The 20,678-nt window shown below is 45.0% G+C and overlaps 1 protein-coding gene across 3 annotated transcripts in view; it reads left to right on the top strand.

Moving 5' to 3' along the window:
* AK7 (adenylate kinase 7) overlaps positions 1 to 20,678 on the top strand; it is a 76,342-nt gene that overhangs the window by 38,957 nt on the left and 16,707 nt on the right. For all 3 annotated transcript variants that reach the window (XM_082733229.1, XM_082733228.1, XM_082733230.1), the window contains 7 exons: positions 5,967 to 6,047; positions 8,520 to 8,608; positions 9,326 to 9,416; positions 10,470 to 10,547; positions 11,421 to 11,570; positions 14,919 to 15,047; positions 16,721 to 16,847. In XM_082733229.1, coding sequence (XP_082589355.1) covers positions 5,967 to 6,047; positions 8,520 to 8,608; positions 9,326 to 9,416; positions 10,470 to 10,547; positions 11,421 to 11,570; positions 14,919 to 15,047; positions 16,721 to 16,847 — 745 coding nt within the window. The remainder of the gene's footprint in view (positions 1 to 5,966; positions 6,048 to 8,519; positions 8,609 to 9,325; positions 9,417 to 10,469; positions 10,548 to 11,420; positions 11,571 to 14,918; positions 15,048 to 16,720; positions 16,848 to 20,678) is intronic.

Below are 20,678 nucleotides of genomic sequence, written 5' to 3'. Positions count from 1 at the left end.
CAGTGTCTTCTATGCTTTTCTCAAGCCCAGCTGCTATCCTTGTAATTGTTATTTTAAATTCTGGCTTGGGCATATTACTTACATCTGTTTTGATTAGATCTCTGGCCATGACCTCTTCATGTCCTGTTTTGTGGCTTGAATTCCTCTGTCTTGTCATTTTGTGTAGGTTACTGGTGTGTGCACTTCTCTTGTTGTATGTGTGTGTGTGTTAGGAAAGCCTGTTATGGCTCCTGCTCCTGAGAATAATGTCTATATTAAGAAGAGTCCTATACTGTCCAGGACCTGGGGCTTCAGCAAGTGTCTCAGGGTGTGCACTGTGTTGTTGTGTTTTTCACTGCTCCTTCCCTGAGGTCAGTCTTCTGCAGAGTTTCTCCTGCAGTGGGGGATGTTTGGACTTCATCCACAGTGTGGACGTTTTAACTAGGTGTCTTTTGGTTTGCTTGTTAGGAGACTAGATCCTGTTTTCCATAGAGATGGATCTTTGCAGCAATCTGTGATCAGTGGACTTGGTGTGAGCGAGGGGTGTGTGCTGGTCCTCTTAGGAAGGGTCCTGCGGCGCTGGTTCTCAGGCTGACTTGCCCTAGTAAGATGCACCTGCTTGGTGCAGGGGGGTGGGGTTTGACTTAATCAGCTCCAGCCACCACAAGGGGGCGGGGGCACTGTGCTGCTCAATGATGTCTGTCCTTGCTGGTGGGGCGGGGGTGGGGGGTGGGGGGTGGGGGGTGGGGGGTGGGGGGGGAATAATGGTATCACCCCTCCCTCTCCTCCCCGGAGAGGGGAGTTTGCACCCACCACTATTCAGGAAGCCCCACAAAAGAATCCTCTCCCCTCTTGTTTCCCTGGCTTCCATAAGATCTCTGGCCTCACCCTGTCTGTGTCCAAGCTGTCTGCCTGCCAGGCAGCACAGTACTCCTCTATGTTTTATCTGGGGTACACAGCTGGGTTTCAGAACTCCACATCTTAGGCCCTTGGTACACAGGAACCTGCGCTGATCTCTGGGGGAAGGGTTTTCCCATGCTGTGGCCAGTGCTGGTTTGTCCCAGAACAGTAGTCACACAACCATGCAGCAGTTTGAGGTTTATAGCACAACAAAAAGCCAGCACCACGATATACTGCCCTCAGCAGGTGTCTCTGTTCCTATGCAAATGAACAAGGCAGCATGTTGGTGCCTGCCAGCATTTTTGTCCCTGGAGAGGCAGCGCCACCACTTCATTCTGAAATGCACTCCAAGAAGGGGAGCACTGCCTCTCCCAGTGCAATCCGGGGGATCCTCAGACGCTGCCCACTCTCTCCTTCCACGCAGGAGTGCTGCTATGACCACCAGGTTCCACCCAGCAAGTGGACTTCTAAAAGTCCACTTCTGGACTTTAGAAGTCTGGCGCAGACTTCTAAAACTTCAGACTTTGGTTCCAGTGCTTGTAAAAACTTGCAGTAATCAGCCACTGTACTTGTCCCAATCCGTGGTTTGCGGAAGTGTTTCTCTTGGGCAGTCCCCCCACATGATGCTTTCTCTCTGTTTCTCTCTCTCTCTCCTCTCTCCAAGATCAGGGCTCCCTCCCTTCTGCAGTATTCATGATTCTTTTTTTCCTGGAATCATGTCTCTGCACCTCCTACCTTCCATAATGTGGCTTCTTTTCTCTCTAGTTCTGCAGTTTGTTCTCTCAGCATTTGGATTGATTTCTTGGGTGTTCTGAAAGACTTGATATTTATCTAGCTGTGTTGGGGGGTGAGGCAAGCATAGGGACCCCCTGCTGCTCTGCCATCTTAACTCCTCCTCCAGTGTCACCTTTTTTGTCCATTTATCACTGAATTGCTTTTTAGTCAGAGGATGTGGTCTGGGTGGTGGCGATTATGTAGTTTTTGATGAGATGCTTTGCTCCATAGTACACAGCCAGGGTTGTTTTTATTTTAAATTTCATACGGACTTGAAAAACCTGTGTTTTTCAAACCTGTGTGCAATTTCCATTATGTCTCTTAGGTCAAGTTTCTTTCTTTCTTTTTTTTTTTTTTTTTTAAGATTTTATTTATTTATTTGACAGACAGAGATCACAAGTAGGCAGAGAGGCAGGTGTGGGGGAGGCCGAGCAGAGAGCCTGATGTGGGGCTCAATCCCAGGACCCTGAGATCATGACCTGAGCCGAAGGCAGAGGCTTTAGCCCACTCAACCACCCAGGTGCCCCTAGGTCAAGTTTCTTAATGTTATTTTGCATCTCTTACTAGTTTGGGGGCCTCCTGAATTTGTCAATTACTAAGAAGGGGTATACTAAAAAAATCTCCCACTATGGAGTAAACGTATCCATATCTCCTTGAAATTACTTTAGATCTTTGCTTTGTTCATTTCAAGGCACATTCCTATAATCCCTTCACAGTGTTACACATTGTCAGAATGAAACTATAAAATCATTTTGTTTTCTTAACATTGGGAGCAGGCTAATATCTTAGCCATTTCTGCAGATTTCCGGACCATTCTTGGGTATTAAGGAAATCTTTCCTAGCTCTCACAAAGGCTCAGATAGGTTTAATACTAAAGTCATGAGTCTAGGGGCACCTGGGTGGCTTAGTCTGTTGAGTGTCTGACTTCAGCTCCGGTCATGATCCCAGGATCTTGGGATCGAGCCCTGTGTTGGGCTCCTTGCTCAGCAGGAAGTCTGCTTCTTCCTCTCCCACTCCCCTTGCTTATATTCCCTCTCTTGCTATCTCTCTCTGTGTGTTGAAATAAATAAATAAATAAAATCTTTAAAATTCATAAAAATAAAGTCATGAGTCTATCATGAAATCTTCAACTTCTCTTCTGCCGGCTCAGCCTGATTCAGGCTCACATGAATGCAGGAGGGAGGGAGGCTAAGACGTGATCCGCTTTCTTCCACTCTCCACCTTAGTCAGCTCCCTTCTCTCCTGTTCTCTGTTCCTTGCTCTACCACCTGCCTGTTCTTTTTTTTTTTTTTAGAGTTTATCTATTTGTCAGAGAGAGAGCGCAAGAAGGAAGAGCAGCAGGCAGAGGGAGAAGCAGATTCCCTGCTGAGCAATGAGCCTGATGCGGGACTCGATCCCAGGACCCTGGGATCAGGGCCTGAGCCAAAGGCAAACACTTAACCAACTGAGCTACCCAGGCTCTCCCCACCGCATCCACCATCACCTGCCTTTTCTTTGTCATCATCATCACTGTCCTGATCATCCTGTTCTTTTCCTTTTTTTCCAATTTCTTAATTTTTCATCATTATAACCATATTTATTTCATAATCTCTACTAATTTACTTTCTAAAGGATTTGCAAGTCTGATTTCACTCATCTTGAATGGTTCCCTCATCAGTTTTATAATTTTGGCTTGTGAGCTCATCTTTAGTAAGGTCTTTTAGTACAAAGTTTCTATTAGCAAGTATTAGTAGCATATTTTCTTGTGATTTCGGGAACTCCAATTGTAAAAGTAAACCTGTTATTTGGCATGGATTTTTAGAAATAGCATCCCTTTAAATTGTCAACATCCATTTCTTTATCCATCACCCCTAAAAACCTCAGGTAAATGAATTCTCAGGGAAAAGTGAGCCAAGTGCGCTTTATATCAAAGTGTAAAGTATATCTTCCAAAAAGTGTCGCTATAAAAGTCTCAGGTATATTCAGGGGTCGGACGCCTCCAGGAGTCATTATGGTCAGTGCAAAATGGGAATCACAGTGAGACTATGCCTTACGGTTTGTAATTGGCTTGCTAGTCAAAGCTGTGCCCTCAAACCAGCACCCACGTGCTACAAGAAGGTCACCACCCTTGCCCCAGCTGTTGTCCTTTTACTGGGGCTTTAAAGGACAGAGGAGATTCCTGGGGGGTGGGGTGGGAGTGGGGGGAGCCAGGTAGAGGGAACTTTGTATTTGCCTTTTTGAAGTGCCCAAGAGTCTCACTGCCTAAAATGCTTTTTATGTTAATTTTTGGTTCTGGAATCCTTGGATTAAGCAGGTAATTTGATTGTGAAAGACAAACCATTGAGAAGTACAGGGCCAAGGTTAAAATTCTCCAGGGAACCTTGGCTTAGGTTTGACAGCAATTCCTTGTCACCTTCTTTTCTAGTTCACTCTTTTGTTGTGGATGAACCTTTCATATTGTGGCCCAACTCCTAACCTCACCAAATCTAGTGCTTTGTCTCCTCTGCCTGCATGGATTTGTAAACGCACACACCTAGATTATGAGAACCCTTGACCTCCCAGGGCGCCCACACTGTCCACTCTTCACCACTCTTGTTTTCACTTCTGTTTTCTTTTATGTCCTTGAGAATTCTACCATCCTAGAAGGATACTAGTGACATTTTACTTGGCACTTCTAACTATTCGAATTAGGAGCTTTTAGGTTTTTATAACCCACCATGGATTACCTGGAGCAGAAGAGAGACTCATTTTCCTGATAAAGGTTCCCAATTCTAACATGTGTGCTCGTGCCCTCTGGGAGGGGTTTCCCACACCACCAAGTAATTCTTGGGCACCTGCCAGGTGTTTTATATTTCAACTCAATTCTGACACTTATCTTCCTAGAGGTAGCATCAGATCCCACAGATTTAGGGCTCAGCCCTATGAGATTGTCCCCCACTTGCCTCACCTGTTGTGTTGAGTGGTTGTTGAGCACAACCATCAAAATAGAATTCTTGAGACCTTGTATGGTACAACTTAGTAAATTTATTTAAATAGCACAGGGATAAAACCTGTGGACAGAAAGAACTGTACTTTTGCTGTAGGAAGCTAGTAGTTGTCCACATAGTGTTCAGGGTGTGGGAGGCATGCAGGGTGTATGAGGTCATAAACGTTTTCTTGAATTTCTACTTGTAAAACTACCTTTGCAAGATTTCTCTGGTGCTTATCATTCAGTTTCATATTAACCATTTGTGAAATACATGGGCAGTCATGAGACCCTTGAAGAAAATAACACAACTAGGGGGCATCTGAGCAGCTCAGCTGGTTAAGCTCTTAGCTCAGGCTTGATCTCAGGATTGTAAGTTCAAGACCTCTGTTGGGCATGGAGCATACTTAAAAAAAAAAAAAAAGAAAGAAAGAAAGAAAAAAAGAATGTAGCAACCAGTACATATTTGACCCTTACCAAAACTATGCAGGCTAGGTCAGCCTCCTGGGCTAAAGGTGGACATTTTTCTGCTTCTATCCCTTATCAGTGGCAAACTCAAGCTGTCACCTGTGTTTCTGACCAACCTTTACAGGTTGGAGGGTCCCCTAACCCCTCCTACCTCTCCAAGCCTTGGATTTGATTAGTTTGTTAAGAGTGGCTTACAGAATTCAGAGAAACATTTTACTTACTAGATTACCCGTTTATTATAAAAGAATATAACTCAGGAATAGCCAGATAGAAGAGATGCTCAGGGCCAGGTTTGGGAAAAGGCATGGAGCTTTTCTGTTCTCCGCAAATTCTCCACACGTTCACCAACCTAGAAGCTCTCCAGACCTTCTCCTTTTGCATTTTTATGGAGGTTTCATAATGTTTGAGTAAATCATTGGCTGTCCTCTCCACCCCACCACACCCCTCCCTGGAGATGGTGGGGAAGCTGGAGTGGGCAATCATTCACATCTTGGGTTGGATCGCAAAGTCACCTGATTAACATAACAAAAGACACCTTTATTACTCTGCTTGGCCATTCCCATAGTTCTGGGAACTCATGCCAGATATAGAGATGAAGACCAAATATATATTTCTTATTATGAATCGTAATATCACACCTTATATTGTGGCCTGTTACTAAAAAACTCCCTGTGTATGTCCACCTCCCCTCCTGGGTAAGTAAAGATCATTCCGAAAGGACCCATTTTTATATCTTCACAGATAATTATCTTTGGCTTTCATTTAATTAAAAGTCCCAGATAAATTTCAGTAGTGGTCAGAAGCATTCAGTGTCTTTCATTCATTTTAACCACTAAAATCATCTGGTTCAGTACGATTAGTAATACTAAATTTAGCTTTTTTCCTCTCCTCTATCTACTAGACAAAAAAATTCACAACTTACGTGGTTGCTGCTGGACTTCAATATGGAGTGGAAGGAGGCATCTTACATTATTTTTTTAAGGTATGACTTTTCAGTGACTATGAGGGTTTTTATTTTTTTTATTATTTTTTTTAATATTTTATTTATTTATTTGTCAGAGAGAGAGAGCACAGGCAGAGTGGCAGGCAGAGTCAGAGGGAGAGGCAGGCTACCTGCGGAGCAAGGAACCCGATGTGGGACTTGATCCCAGGATGCTGGGATCATGACCTGAGCCGAAGGCAGCTGCTTAACCAACTGAGCCACCCAGGCGTCCCACTATGAGGGTTTTTAGAAAAGCATTTTACAGTAAGGTTATTCAGTTTGAAGTTTTTATTTTTTCTTTTTCTATTTTCCTTTCCTCTATGATGACCACACTCAGAGCAATGAGGAAAAAGATGGCTCTCCCTTCGTCCATGGGACAGACACTGATGCCTACCATATTCCAGAAACTGTTGTCAATTCTGGGACTCTGATACCATAATAATAAAGTCCTTGCATTGGTGGAACTTGCATCCCAGTGGGATGGAGGAGAGTGAGAGATACGAACCCAACTGGCCAGGACACAAAGTATTTCAGATGTTGACAAACAGAATGGAAAGCAACAAAACAGAGAAAGATAGAAAGAGAACCAGTGGTAGGGTTGGGAGGTGGTATCTTGAATGTGATGATCAGGGAAGGCCTTTCTCGTGATATGACACTTGAGCAGAAAGTGATCAGGGAGTTGGCTACTTTGCCTTCTGGAGGAAGGGTGGTAGGAACTGGAAGTGCAAAGACCTGAGGGAGAAATTTGCAGGTTGGGATTAAGGAACAGCACATAGAAGACTGTAGCCAAAGTAGAGGAGAAGGGTAGGTCCGTTTGTCCTTGTCTGTTCTCAGCTGCTCCTCAGCTACATGGCCACTGATTGTTGGCTTTCTTAGGTTCCTGCCCCAGACCTTCTTGCCTTTTTTTTTTTTTAAAGATTTATTTATTTATTTATTTATTTATTTGAGAGAGAGAGAAAGTGCACAAGTGGAAGGGGTAGAGGGAGAAGGAGAGAGAGAATCTCAAGTAGACTCCGCACTATATGTGGAGCCCAACACAGGGCTCGATCTCACAGCCCTGAGATGATGAGATGAAACCAAGAGTCGGATGCTTAACTGACTTCTCCAACCAGGTGGCCCCCTTCTTATCTTCCCTATCTGTACTCTTCTCCTGGGTTGCTCTGTCCATTCCCGTGACTGGTGCCCAACGACTCTCAAACATCAGTTTCTCCATCAGGGCTTGCTCCTGAGTCCTAGCTCTGTGAATCTGGCTGCCTGTTCAAGCACCTCACTTGGAAAGTTTCACAAACCCAAATTCTACCTGCAGTTCTCCCCAACCCTCTGTTCCTCCAGGACCCCATCTCAGAAAATGGGACCTTCCACCCAGCTGCACCAAACCAGAATCCAACTCTTCCCTGGTTCTCATCCATCACAAAATCCCCCAGTACTATAGGGCCAACCTCCTCAGTATCTCCTCCTCTCCCACCGCACTCCCCCCACCCCATCCACAGGCTAGACATCTCTTGTTGGCCCAACTGTCCTGGTCTCCACCTCCGCATTTAGACTTTTACTTCCCGTCGTTCCTTTGCAAGGCAACAGAAGCAAATGTAATGATGCCACTTCACTGCCTAGAACCCTTCAACGGTTTCCGAAAGTCTGAAATATCTTACAAGATCCAGTAGTCTGCTGCGGCTGCCACCTCTATTTCACCTTTAAAAGCGATATAAGATAATCTAGTACCTGACAGCTCAACAGTATCCAGACTGTCTATTTCTTTCTTTTTTAAAAAAAAAAGATGTTATTTATTCATTTGTCAGAGTGAGAAAGAGAGAGAGAGCACAAGCAGGGGGAACAGCAGGCAGAGAAACACGCTTCCTGCTGACCAAGGAGCCTGATGGGGGATTTGATCCCAGGACCCCAAGATCAAGACCCGAGCAGAAGGCAGCCACTTAACTGAGCCACCCAGGCTGCCTCAGACTATCTATTTCTTCACTGAAATACCTAAAATGTGGGGAAAGGACAAGGGTTTGGACTTTGAAGATCAGGGTTTAGATCCGGGCATAGTAGTCACTGAGTCTCCAATGGTTTATCTACTAAGCATTTCATCTTTGAACTGATAATAATGACCCCTGGCCCATGGGAGCAATTTTAGACTTTCATTCTCATTTCTGTGTGTATGTGAGAGGATGGAAGGCATGTGAAAGCATTTCTTTTCTGTGTAGACACCACACAGATGATGACGGAAGATAGCCCACCAGACTGTAGATTTCCTGAAAAGTATTTCAGCCTAGGTTATACGTTCCATGGTTTCTCTTAATAGGATTTGATCAGCAACTAAATCTCATCAGAACTGATTTTCAAAACATCCCTTTAGGCGATAACATCATCAGACCACTGGGTCTTTTAGATGTCCAAGGGTCTTTTGAATGGCTGTGCTTGAGCTCTAATAGTTACATACAACCAGGGGGCAATACACTTTTGCTTTTCTTTCAGATAGCTTGGTTGGGTGAGGTCCCTGCCATACCGGTGTTTGGAGATGGAACAAATGTCATTCCAGCCATTCATGTTCTTGATCTAGCAGGGTGAGTGTTCTTCTAGAGCTGGGACTTCCCTGGAAGTAATTGACTAATGTATTTGTGTTTCAGTGAACACTTAGTAAGCACTTGCCAAGCGCTAAGACCCTTACATCACTGTATCCATTCTTCATGACCACCCTATGCACAAGGTCTGGTCATTATCTCTGTTTTGGCATCTGGTGGCCTAGTGTCCACCATCTGAAAATGCCAGGAAAGCCCATAGTGCAGTCTTCACCCAGAAGTCATCTGTCCTGAATGTTGAAAGTCACGAATCACCCGGGGTAGGAAATCGTACCCCCTCCATCCCACCCCACTGCCTCTTCCGGCCCCGCAGCTCCCCTAAAACAGCCACGGCTTCTCCAGACCTGTGTCTGACTCTGTGGACGCCCCTCCCCAAAGCTCTGTTGAGAGACTTCCAGGAGCTGCCCCGGTGAGCAGACTTCACGGACCGAAGTCCTGCTGGGGGTCAGGGGATCTTTCCATGGCACTGGGTGAAGCTAGAGCTGATGGATCAGGCTTGGAATCTGGCATCTCTACTTTCCCTGTGGCTCAGCCTGAGGCACGTTCCTTGACCTTCCCGGCTTCCTTGTCTGTACCACCCATGCCTGAGTTGGAAGTGGAGTGAGATACTGCCTGGCCCTGGGGGTGGTGGTTGGTTCACTCTACTTGACTCCATCTTTCTTGCTTTCTTCCCTGGTGATGGTTTTTCCTGGTGGGCTGCAGAGTGATACAGAACATCATAGACCACGTGCCAAAGCTCCATTATCTGGTTGCTGTGGACGAGTCTGTCCACACCCTGGAAGACTTGGTCAAGGTACAGCCGTCCCATTCCACACTTGCTTGCATTTCTTTTTTCTTTTCTTTTTTTTTTTTTTTTTTAAGATTTTATTTATTTATTTGACAGAGAGAGAGAGAGAGAGAGAGATCACAAGTAGGCAGAGAGGTAGGCAGAGGGGGAGGCAGGCTCTCCGCTGAGCAGAGTGTCGGATGCGGGACTTGATCCCAGGACCTTGAGATCATGACCTGAGCTGAAGGCAGTGGCCCAGCCCACTGAGCCACCCAGGTGCCCCTCACACTTGCTTGCATTTTTTAAACTGTTTTACCCCCTAAAGTATAGCTGTGGAGTCGGCTATGCTAAGACTGGGGACTCCCCAAATGGAATATCCTTAAAACCAAAGTCACTGTAGGCATCTGCAGTGTATATGTTGGGAAATTTACAGTCAAGATGGCCTTTCTCCAGTCTGTGCACTGAAGGGAGCAGGAGGGGCCACTGTGGGACCAAGACACACATGTGAATCCCACAGGGGGCTACTAAAATATGTCCTGGATACTTGCCTCAAAGTACTTATAGGGTCAGATTTCCCCAAACCTACTGGCAGCTTGCAGGGACTCTAGGTCTGTGGGGGCTGTCTCTCCAATCCAGGCCACTGGCCACCTTGTAGCCCAGCTAGCACAGTGAATGTGGCTTTCCCCTGACCACCTCCTACTCATCTTTAACATTCTGCTCAGATTTAATCCTCAGAAAACCTCCCTGCCTCCTTCCCACCTCTTGCATGGGTCAGGCGCCTCTTTTCCCAGCATCCCCTCTGCAAGACGCAGTTTGCATAATTAATCATCTGTGTACTGGGCTGCCTCCCCTGACTGAAAGCCCTTGGAGGGCCCTTTCTCCTCGCTGTCTGCAGTCTCTGGCTTGCAGTGGTGAACGTTGGATATTTGCAAAAGAGATGAATCAGTACATGCCTTCAGGGCACTCCCCCTCTGTTTAGGGGGAAAAAAAAAGTATTCCCTTAGGTTGACATTCATTTGAGAAATCTTGTATTAAAATCTTACAGGCAAACCAAATAGTATTTCTGATTTTCTCTAACAGTGCATCAGTAAAAATACTGGCCCTGGGAAAATCCAGAAAATACCCAAAGAAAATGCTTTCCTAACCAAGGACTTAACAGTGAGTAGATACGAGATTCTTTTCCTAAATGTATTGGTTCTTGAGGGATTTGGAGTCCAAATACCTCGGTTCCAGCTTTATCTTTGCTCCTCCTGCACAGCTAAACATTTTACCCTAAAGCAGTTTCCCCTTGTCTACTGAGAGCTTCTGTTTTCTTTTCTGAAAAACGCTCAGGGGTCCCGCTCAGGAAACGCATTTGAAAACTGTTTGATACGTAAATGCTTTACAGACACTGGGTGTCCTTCTCTTTGGCCTCTTTGTGTAATACAGACAGGAACCTGGGATTTCTGATTCCATTACAACAGAAACCTACACAGCTTTAGTCAGCAGTGTGCCCTTTGAACTTGCTTTAGGACATAGTTATTTTATTATTATTATTTATTATTATTATTTTTTTTAGGAATAAATTGCATCTAAACACTACCTTTGAGAATGTTTATGGAAGGACAGATATCACTGGTTGTCTCTCGGGAGCGGGGCCAAGTGGGTGGTGATGGAGATCACAGAAAATGCTTTCCTCTCGACTTTTTCTTTTGGATTTTGAGTCAAGGGATTGCACCATTCAAAAAATAATACAATTACAATTTGTAAGAAAGAAACCTTACACTGGGATTTCTGGCATCGTCCTACTCTGAGCTGTTTGTCTAAGAGCCAGGATGCTCCCTGTCCCCAGCACAGAGGTGGGAAGATTTAGAATTTGCATAGGAAGACCACAGGGGGCGCTCTGTCAACACTGAGCGCCGCCATTGATTGACTTCCATCTTTGGGGACTGTATAATTTTTTTTTCTTTAATCATGGGGATTTTGGTCTGTTATAACTGTCAGAATGAAAGAAAAGTCAAGTCAAATCTCTAATATTCCTTTATCTCTTAGCAAGAGTGTCTTGACCATTTACTGGTGAATTTGAGAATGGAAGCCCTTTTTGTGAAGGAGAATTTTAACATTCGGTGGGTTGCCCAAACAGGATTTGTGGAAAATATCAACAATATCCTCAAAGAGTACAAGCAAAGCAGAGGATTACTGGTAACTATAACAATTTACTGTTTCGACTCCCTGTTTTAAAAATTCTGATTTAAGCAAAGTAAATCAAAACTTTAGTATAATCACACTAATGAAAGTATTCTCTTTTTCATATGTCCCAACTTCTTTTTTTTTTTTTTTTCATATGTCCCAACTTCTAAAATCAAGTTCTTTTAAAAATTTTAATCCAATTGTCCACGTCTAACAATCTAGGTGTATACTAATTAATTAATTGTCAATCAAATATTAAACATTTTAAAGTTAACACAGATAACGACTGTTATGCTTGACACAAATTGAACCTGACAGTAAGCTCAAGACTGACCACCCCAGCTCTGTCTACGTATGGAAAAATGACAGGTGCATCTTGCCCTGCCTGTTTTAACCCTGTTTTCACCCTGGTTACTTACCTATAGAAGAGGGTTGGTGGGAGGTGGAAAGGAGAAGTCTGATTGTTACTTTGATCTCTTCCTGTTGGCCCAGAGATTTGGTAGTCATCTTAATCATCAAACTCTTCAAAGTAGACATGCTTTTAACTCCCCATTATAGATAATGAAACTTGGGCTCAGAGAGGTTAAGCAGTTTCTTCAAGGTCACACAGCTAGTCAGAGATTCAAACTAGCTGGGGTGCAGACTAAGCCAGAGCAGCCTAACTGCTGCGTCTCCATACCTCCCTTCCCAAAGTCAGCTCTATGTAGCCCTTGCCCAGATCCTTGATTTATCACAGATTAGCATCCCAAAGAGGATTGTGAGTAATACAGGAGAACATGTGTTGAAAACTATCCGGTCCATATGAGGAACACAAGCCATCCTAACCAGAGCTACCACTGTGCATGGGAGACTCCATACAGGCAAAAGTGGTCTCATCATTGTGTCCTAAGAAAACATGCCTAGTTAAGTAGTAGATGTGCCTCTCAGCAAAAGAAACAGTGATGCCTTTAAGCATCTAATATACCCAGGGTGGCTGTACTTGCATCTTATCAGATAAGATAAGACACAACTCAAATAGTGAGACTGGTGTTGTCCTCTGTGGGTCGAATGGAAAAAACAACACAGTTAGGGTACAAGACACCTTAAAGAGATCACGTGGTTCCCGATTAGCAAGACTGGACAGAACATGATAGCGTGATAGAGGGAATAAGCGTCTCTAAAAATACATATTTTTAAAGATTTTATTTATTTATTTGAGATAGGCAGGGAGAACATGAGTGCAGGAGGGAAGGCAAGAGGCAGACTCCTTGCTGAGCAGGGAGACCGGACACTGTGCTTGCTCCCAGGATCATGGGATCATGACCAGAGTTGGAGGCAGACCCTTAACTGACTGAGCCACCCAGGTGCCCTGAGCATCTCTAAAAATGGAACAGTCTCTCCATCCCTAGGGGCTGGTCAGAGTAGAAACACAGCCCAGGAAACTACCCTGGGTAAGGCAGACGGTGCCATGCCAGTAACATCCCCAAAACACAGAACCTTAAGCCAAGGGCTTCCATGAGTCTGGTCCCCTTAGCAAGGCAAGGTGGTCCCTGCTGCAGATGCATCAAGCTACCGTGACCGGATGCACTCAATAGTCCGTTCATCTAGCTCTTTGTCTTCCAACGATGCTCATCGACAACCTTTATGTCTGTCGGCTCCGAGGGAGAAATGTACCAGACATGTGCACTTGGAGTTCTGAGTTCCATGGCAGACATACTATTAAGTGAATAAACTGCCAATCTGCTTTTTCACTGGCCAAGGTACGCCTATCCCAGGAGATAGATCGGCCATCAGTGTGTGGACAAAAGGGACATGCTCAGTTGACAGCTGGCCTTCGGGCTGTGCTGAATGCACCAGGCCCACCCAGAAGCACAGCCCTGCCCATCCAGACTCAGCTTGAGCTGCTTTCTCCGATACCTGCCCCTCCACTGCCCGCCATCGTGGTCATCACCATCGTCCTGAAAGTGTCCCTCAGCAGATAAGACCAGTTATGCTCACCCTCCTCACTCAGCACCCCTGCAGTGTCCTGTTTACTTCCTTTACTTGGCCTCCTCGTCTGTCAAATGGAAGTAATAATGATCACAACCAAAATGGTGGCTGAAATTATATAACCGTTAAGAGCATGGATACTCTGCCAATGGAAAGTCTTCCCATCAGCCTGATTGTTGTTATTAATTAGCCTGATGAAATACGAGGCTTCAGTTCCACAACTCTTTGGACCATTTTGAAAGGAATGACCGCTACTGATATTTTGAATTCTGTTGGAAGTAAATATTTACTCCCTGGTTACAAATGTCACCGAGTTTCTGGAGCATTGAAGCAGGTTTTGGCAGAAGTGATGGAGCTCTTTTTTTTTTTTTTTTAATGAGTATATTTTTTAAAACTAGAATAAATGAACTGTGCTAGAAAGTAAAGTATGATTAAAGACCCAGTCAGTTCAGAAATAATACTCATGAGAAAATAATCTCAGCCCTCTCACACTGGACCAGAAATTCTATGTCTTTGTTTTCTTTGTAAGAGTAATACGACTCATATGTGGAATTTAAGAAATAGATGAACATAGGGGAAGGGAAGGAAAAATAAAATAAGATGAATTTGGAAGGAGAGAAAAACTGTGAAAGACTCTTAACTCTAGGAAACAAACTGAGGGTTTCTGGAGGGGATGTGGGTTGGGGGCTGGGGTAACTGGGTGACGGGCATTAGAAGGGCGTGGGATGTAATGAGCACTGGGTGTTATACACAACTGATGAATCACTGACCTCTACCTCAGAAACCAATAATACACTCTATGTTAATTAAGTTGAATTTTAAGTAAAAAATCTTTAAAAAGTAATATGATAGCGTATACTACTCAAGTACTTTGTTTTTCGTACTTTTAGTACTTTTGTGTAATGCTTGAGTACTTGAGTCCTTTAGTTCTTCAGGATACTGTATGTTAGTTAAATTGAATTTTAAATTAAAAAGTTTTAAAAAAGTAATATGATAGTTTGTAATGCTCAAGTACTTTGTCCTTTAGTTCTTTTCAGTACTTTGTTTTTAGTATTTTAGTACTTCTAGTACTTCTAGTACGTCCAGAGCACATGTCGTTGAGCATTGTGTCCCCCATATGTCAGTCAATGCACATAGTAGATGCTCACTAAGTACCTGCTAAGCAGAATGAACAGGAAGGGCCGCTGCCTGATCGGGGGGCAGCGCTGTGAGGACGAAGTGGCCCTGACCACAAAGGCCGGCCGTGGAGGAAGTGACTCTGGAGGCTTGACAGAAGAGTCAGCCTGCAGGACCCCGAGACATTCAGGAAAGGGCCCCCTCGAAGTAAAGAACACTCTGTCAAGCCATCGAGTGTGCACAACTCACCGGCCAGTCCTTGTTCTCCTTTTGTAGCCGATCAAGATCTGCATTCTGGGTCCTCCGGCTGTGGGGAAGTCCAGTATCGCCGAAGCCTTGGCCAAGCACTACAAGCTGCATCACATTAAACTGAAGGATGTCATCTCCGAAGCCATAGCGAGACTGGTAACATTTCTAACTGCTTCCCTGGGAATTTTTATACCTCAAAAGTGCTTTCCTTAGTCTCGTAATAAGGAGGCTGCTAATGTTATGTGGCATCCTGCAAAGAGATTTGTTATTTTCATTGGAGTTTCTTGTTGGCCCCAGTCATGAAAACAGAGCCTCCCACAGGACGTTCCTCTGTGAGATGGTAGCGCCCTTCATGATGCCCTTGAAGTCTAGTCCATCTCCAGCTGTGGCTAAGACATGTATCTTGTATTCTCTCTGTCTACTGGAACATTTTCAGGTTTGGGGGGAGGGTTGTTTGTTTTTAAGTAGGCTCCACGCCCAGCGTGGGGTCCAACGCAGGGTCTGAACTCACCAGCCTGAGATCAAGACCTGAGCTGAGATCAAGAGTTGGAAGCTTGAGGGACGCCTGGGTGGCTCAGTTGGTTGAGCAGCTGCCTTCAGCTCAGGTCATGATCCCAACGTCCTGGGATCGAGTCCCGCATCGGGCTCCTTGCTTGGCGGGGAGCCTGCTTCTCCCTCTGCCTGTCACTCTGTCTGCCTGTGCTCACTCTCGCTCCTCTCTCTCTTACAAATAAATAAATAAAATCTTAAAAAAAAAAAAAAAGAGTTGGAAGCTTGACTGACTAAATCACCGAGGCAGCCCCATTTTATTTTTAGTTTTTTTTACATCTTAGTGTGTCTTTCTCAGAGTATTATCAGACTATTTATGAACTGCTTTAGAAAGAAAGAGACTACTGGAGTGCCTTCATGGCTCTGTTGGTTAAGCTTCCGACTCCTGATTTTGTCTCAGGTCATGATCTCAGGGTTGTGACATCAAGTCCCTCATTGGGTTCCGCACTGGGCATGGAACCTACTTAAGTTTCTCTGTCTCTCTCTCTTTCTGGCCCTCCCTGCCGTGTGTGCACACACACACTTTCTCTTAACAAAAGAGAAACTATTTTCTTAGAAAGAAAAAAAAGACTATTTTCTTAGAGCAATTTTAGGTTCATAGCAAAACTGAGAGGTAGGTACAGAAATTTTCCGTACATACCCTACCCTTTGCATGCATAAGCGGCGGTGTTATCAACATGCCCGCCAGAATGGTTCCATTAGTTACAACTGGTGAATCCACACGGATACTTCATTAAGACCCAAAGGCCACTCTTTGCTTTAAGCTTTGTTCTTGGTGTTACACATCCTATGGGTTTCGACAAATGTAGAATGACACATACTCACCATCACAGTATCACACAGAGTAGTTTTACTGCCCTAGAAATCCTCTGTGCTCTGCCTATTCATCCCACCCTCCCCTCAGCAAACTGCTTTTTATCATTTCTTTGAAAATGTAGCGACTATGGTATATTTCCTTAAATGATTACTAGAAGTCTGAATTTCTACAAAATGTGTTTCCTTCAAGTAAGATACAGCCTGACACCTAGAAAAGGGTTGACTCTTAAGCAGTTCTGGTGTTAACACAGAAATGGATTCTTCTCCTAAAATAGAGTGAGAAAAACCTTGAGGCTCTCAGCCCTCTCTGTAGATACACGCGTCCTGACGACTTCCACAGTGACCGTGGGTGAGCGTGTTCCCTCCTTGGACACCAGCCTTTTCCAGGGTCACCCACCAGACGATCTCTGAGTAGCAGATCCATGCGGGGCATCGTCCAATTGGAATATCCCTGTGGTATGTAGGAGGCGATCGTCACACCTAAGGATGAAGGGGAAGATGAAGAAGAAGGGGAGGAGGAGGAAGAGGAGAATGTGGAAGATGCCCAGGAGCTCTTGGATGGCATCAAGGAAAGCATGGAACAAAATGCAGGTAGTGTGCAAGGCCGGGGGCTGCTCTTGTTGACCGTCTTTGTGTCCTTGTTATAAAAGATTACTTGTTTGCTATTTCAAGTCCAGAAAATATAACAAAGAAATTTCAATCATAATCTCATCCACCCCAGTGGGGAAAAAAATCACCATTAATATTTTGGTGACTATCTGATCATAGGATGGGAAAGAACTACCTAAGTTAATAATAATGAAAGACAAGGGCACCCGGGTGGCTCAGTTGTTAAGCATCTGCCTTTGGCTCAGGTCATGATCCCTGGGTCCTGAGATCAAGCCCCATATTGGGCTCCCTGCTCAGTGGGGAGCCTGCTTCTCCTTCTGTCTACTGCTCCCCCTGCTTGTGCTCACTCTCTCTCTCGCTGTCTGTCAAATGAATAAATAAAGTATTAAGAAAAAGAAACTTTAAAAATGATAATAAAAGACCAAATGTGTACTTATAAATATTTTATACAAATATTTTATAAATATATATAAATATATGTATATATAAATATGTATATATATGAATATATTTAAATATAAATATTTATACAAATATTTTATATCAAAAATCACTAATTAAAAGGCAAAGGACAAACCAGGAAAAGATATTTGCCACTAAGTCAGCACTAAGATGATAAAGACTTAATATACTTAATATATAAAATGCTCAGGCAAACTAATAAGAAAACCATTAAGTCCTTACTAGAAAAAAGAGATGGATGACATGGAGCCATAAACACACGCAGGAACAAATACAAATAAATGGAAAATACCCTTACTCATTTGGTAACTTTAACCAGTTTGTTGAACAGGCTCACTGGAGTGAGGGGTCACTTTAAACACAGACTCTGGACTCATTCTTTCTCCACCCTTGGACAGGTTCAGGCTGGTTCTCCTATGCAACTCCTAGATAGTAAGTCAGTCGTCTCTTTGTTCATTCTTTAAGAAGTCCATTCCAATCAAATAATTGCAAGCTGTGTTTTGAACTTAGATGTTTCCCAGGGATCTTGCTACTTGGCAGAAATGAGCATCATTTATTCAGAAACTAACTAAACTAAACTAAATCAAACTAACATTTGATTTAAGTAGACAGTCGAGATCCTCCATCAAGCTGGTTTTACTCGTGTCATCTGTGGACTGGGCCAGTGTGTGACCACCAGACTCGGCTCCATTGGAGTGTCTCCCCTCACTACCCTCTCAAGCACGTTTGGCTTTCCCCTTACCTCCTCCGCTCCTCTTTGCTGGTGGCTGTTTCTGATCCCCCAGGGTTGGGCTGGCATGTGGGAAGCAGGGGGGAAGGACAGAGGCATGAGCCCGTCCTGGGTCCTAGGTGACAGATGGCTCCTTCCTGCTTTTGCCCTTCACACACTCTCCCACTGAGGACCGCCCGCTGCATTCCTTGGGGCACAGCGCTTGACTGCCCTGCCCACTTCTGGTCTTCGGGCACCAGCCCTGTGTCCCTACAGGTGGTCCTCTGCCCAGCCACTCGTCTTCATGGGTTCTGGTCCTTCCATGCCTCCCTCTGAAGGTATCTCTCCCCCTCCTCTCGCCCCGCGCCGCTCCAGTCTGGTTCTTAGGGACGGACATAGGTTTGTATGCCCACCACGGATGTCCACTTCAAGAAGGTAGCTGATTCGCTGTGTCTTGGTTTCTGCTTCGGTATGGGCTGGTCCAGGAGGAAGTGGCATTTAGAATCCCAGAGATGTCCCAGAGGAAAAGGAAGAGACACAAAAAACCCGTTTATAAAATTTTTTTAATTAAAAAAATTTATTTATTTATTTATTATTTCTTTTAAAGGTTTTATTTATTTACTTGAGAGAGAGAGCGAGTGAGCTCAGAGGCAGAGGGAGAAGCAGGCTCCCCACTGAGCAGGGACCCCAGTGCAGGGTTGCAAACCAGGACCCTGGGACCATGACCTGAGCCAAAGGCAGATGCTTAACCAACTGAGCCACCCAGGTACCCCTATTATTATTATTATTATTAATTTTAGTTAAGAAGGCTACACACCCAACGTAGGGCTTAAACTCATGACCCTGAGATCAAGCATCCCATGCTCAAGTGACTGAGCCAGCCAGGTGATTCTTTTTTTTTTAATTTTTTTTTTTAAAGTCATCTCTGTGTCTGACACAGAGACTTTTTTTAAAGTCATCTCTGTGTCCGACCCTGAGATCAAGAGTAGCATGTTCCACTGACTGTAGAAAACCCAGTGTAGTACTTTGAGATAAAACACTGCCTCTGCCCCACCTAGGAGACACCTGGGAGCCGGTATGCAGCTTTCAGAGAGACTAATGGGGTCTTGGCTGCCACCGCTTCGGGGAGGGGAAACACCCCAAGATAAGACGTTGTGTAATGAGGATACCTGGGAAGGAAGTCTGGCAAGGCCGCGTTAGAGGGCAGAGGGCTGGGATTGTAAGGAATGTGCAGGCGTCCACGGCCCTGTGTGTATGCTTGGTGAGCCTGAGGGCTAGGGCCAGAGCAGGGCGCCGGGAGCAGTGAACAGCGCTGCCCCAAGGGCAGAGGATTCAGGCGAACAGGATGAGACAAAGCCTGGACGATATTTATTGGACAGAGACATGTCATTGGGCTTTGCAGAAACCCAAAAGTCATATCCAGAGTGTGTATCAGGATGGTCTGAAGTCCCGACGGGGCTCTTGGCGGCCCTGAGGAGGTGAGCACACCCAGCGGAATTTCCGTGCAGAGCCGAGGACAGTGGCGGTGCTGCTCAGACGCCACCAGGGCCTGTCCTTGGCAGCCGACTCTGTTCTCCCCCCAGATGCCAAGAAAGGCCACGCTGGGTCAGCAGCCTCTGCCTGGAGGGGCCCTGAAAGGGGACAGAGGAAGTGGCCCCCAGCCACCCACCGCCTTCCTACAAGACTGAATAGTTCATTCCGTCCCCTATAACCTTAGGAAGGTTGTTTTTGTTTTGTTTTGTTGTTTTTTGTTTTGTTTTCTCCCTCAGGTTTGTCCCCAAATCCTTCCTGTTCATATTTACCTGAATCTAGAACATGGACCTTGATTGTGTGTGGACAAAACAAGACCTTTGATTTCCCTGCCCAGACCTACCTAGAAATTTCACAGCCCGAGTGAGGACACAGAGGTCAGCCCGATTCTCCCCTCCATGATCCAGTTTGTTTGTGAATGACTCCAACGATCCCAGTGAGACACATTTCACAATCCCAGCGCAGCAGGGCACCTCGGGGTGCCGAGAATTCCACTCCAGTCCTGACAGTGCAGCTGGAATAGGGGCCTTGCTTAAACCCGAATGCACCGGTCACCGATTCTCCGTGCTCACTTTATGTTTTTCAAAAGCCTTGTGGGACGATTGAAACAAGTTGGTTGGGTTCCAGGGTCATTGGACTAGTCTTTCAACTTTTCTGTGAGTTTGAAAATAAAAATTGGGAGCACCTGGGTCGCTCAGTAGGTTAAGTATCTGCCTTTGGCTCGGGCATGATCGCAAGGTCCGGGGATGGAGCCCCGCATCGGGCTCCCTGCTCAGCGGGGAGTCTGCTTCTCCCTCTCCCTCTGCCTCTCCCGTCTGCTTGTGCTCTCTCTCTCTCTCTCCCTCCAATGAATACATAAAATCTTAAAAAAGAAATGAAAATAAAAATTGGGGAGGGGAGGACATATGTAACTGTATCAACTTCCTAGTGTCTACCCTCTGCATGGAGTATTTTAAAACCTTGGATGCACCTATTTTTGAACCATGTTTTAGTAATTAGGAATATGGATTCATATTAGCATTTTTTAAAGGTTTTATTTATTTACTGGCAGACACACAGCGAGAGAGAGAACACAAGCAGGGGGAGTGGGAAAGGGCGAAGCTAGCTCTCCA

This window comes from Mustela nivalis (assembly GCF_964662115.1).
Source record: "Mustela nivalis genome assembly, chromosome: 6".
NCBI lineage: Eukaryota > Metazoa > Chordata > Mammalia > Carnivora > Mustelidae > Mustela > Mustela nivalis.
Note: the sequence above shows the minus strand (reverse complement) of the source record. Positions and strands in the feature narration are given on the sequence as shown.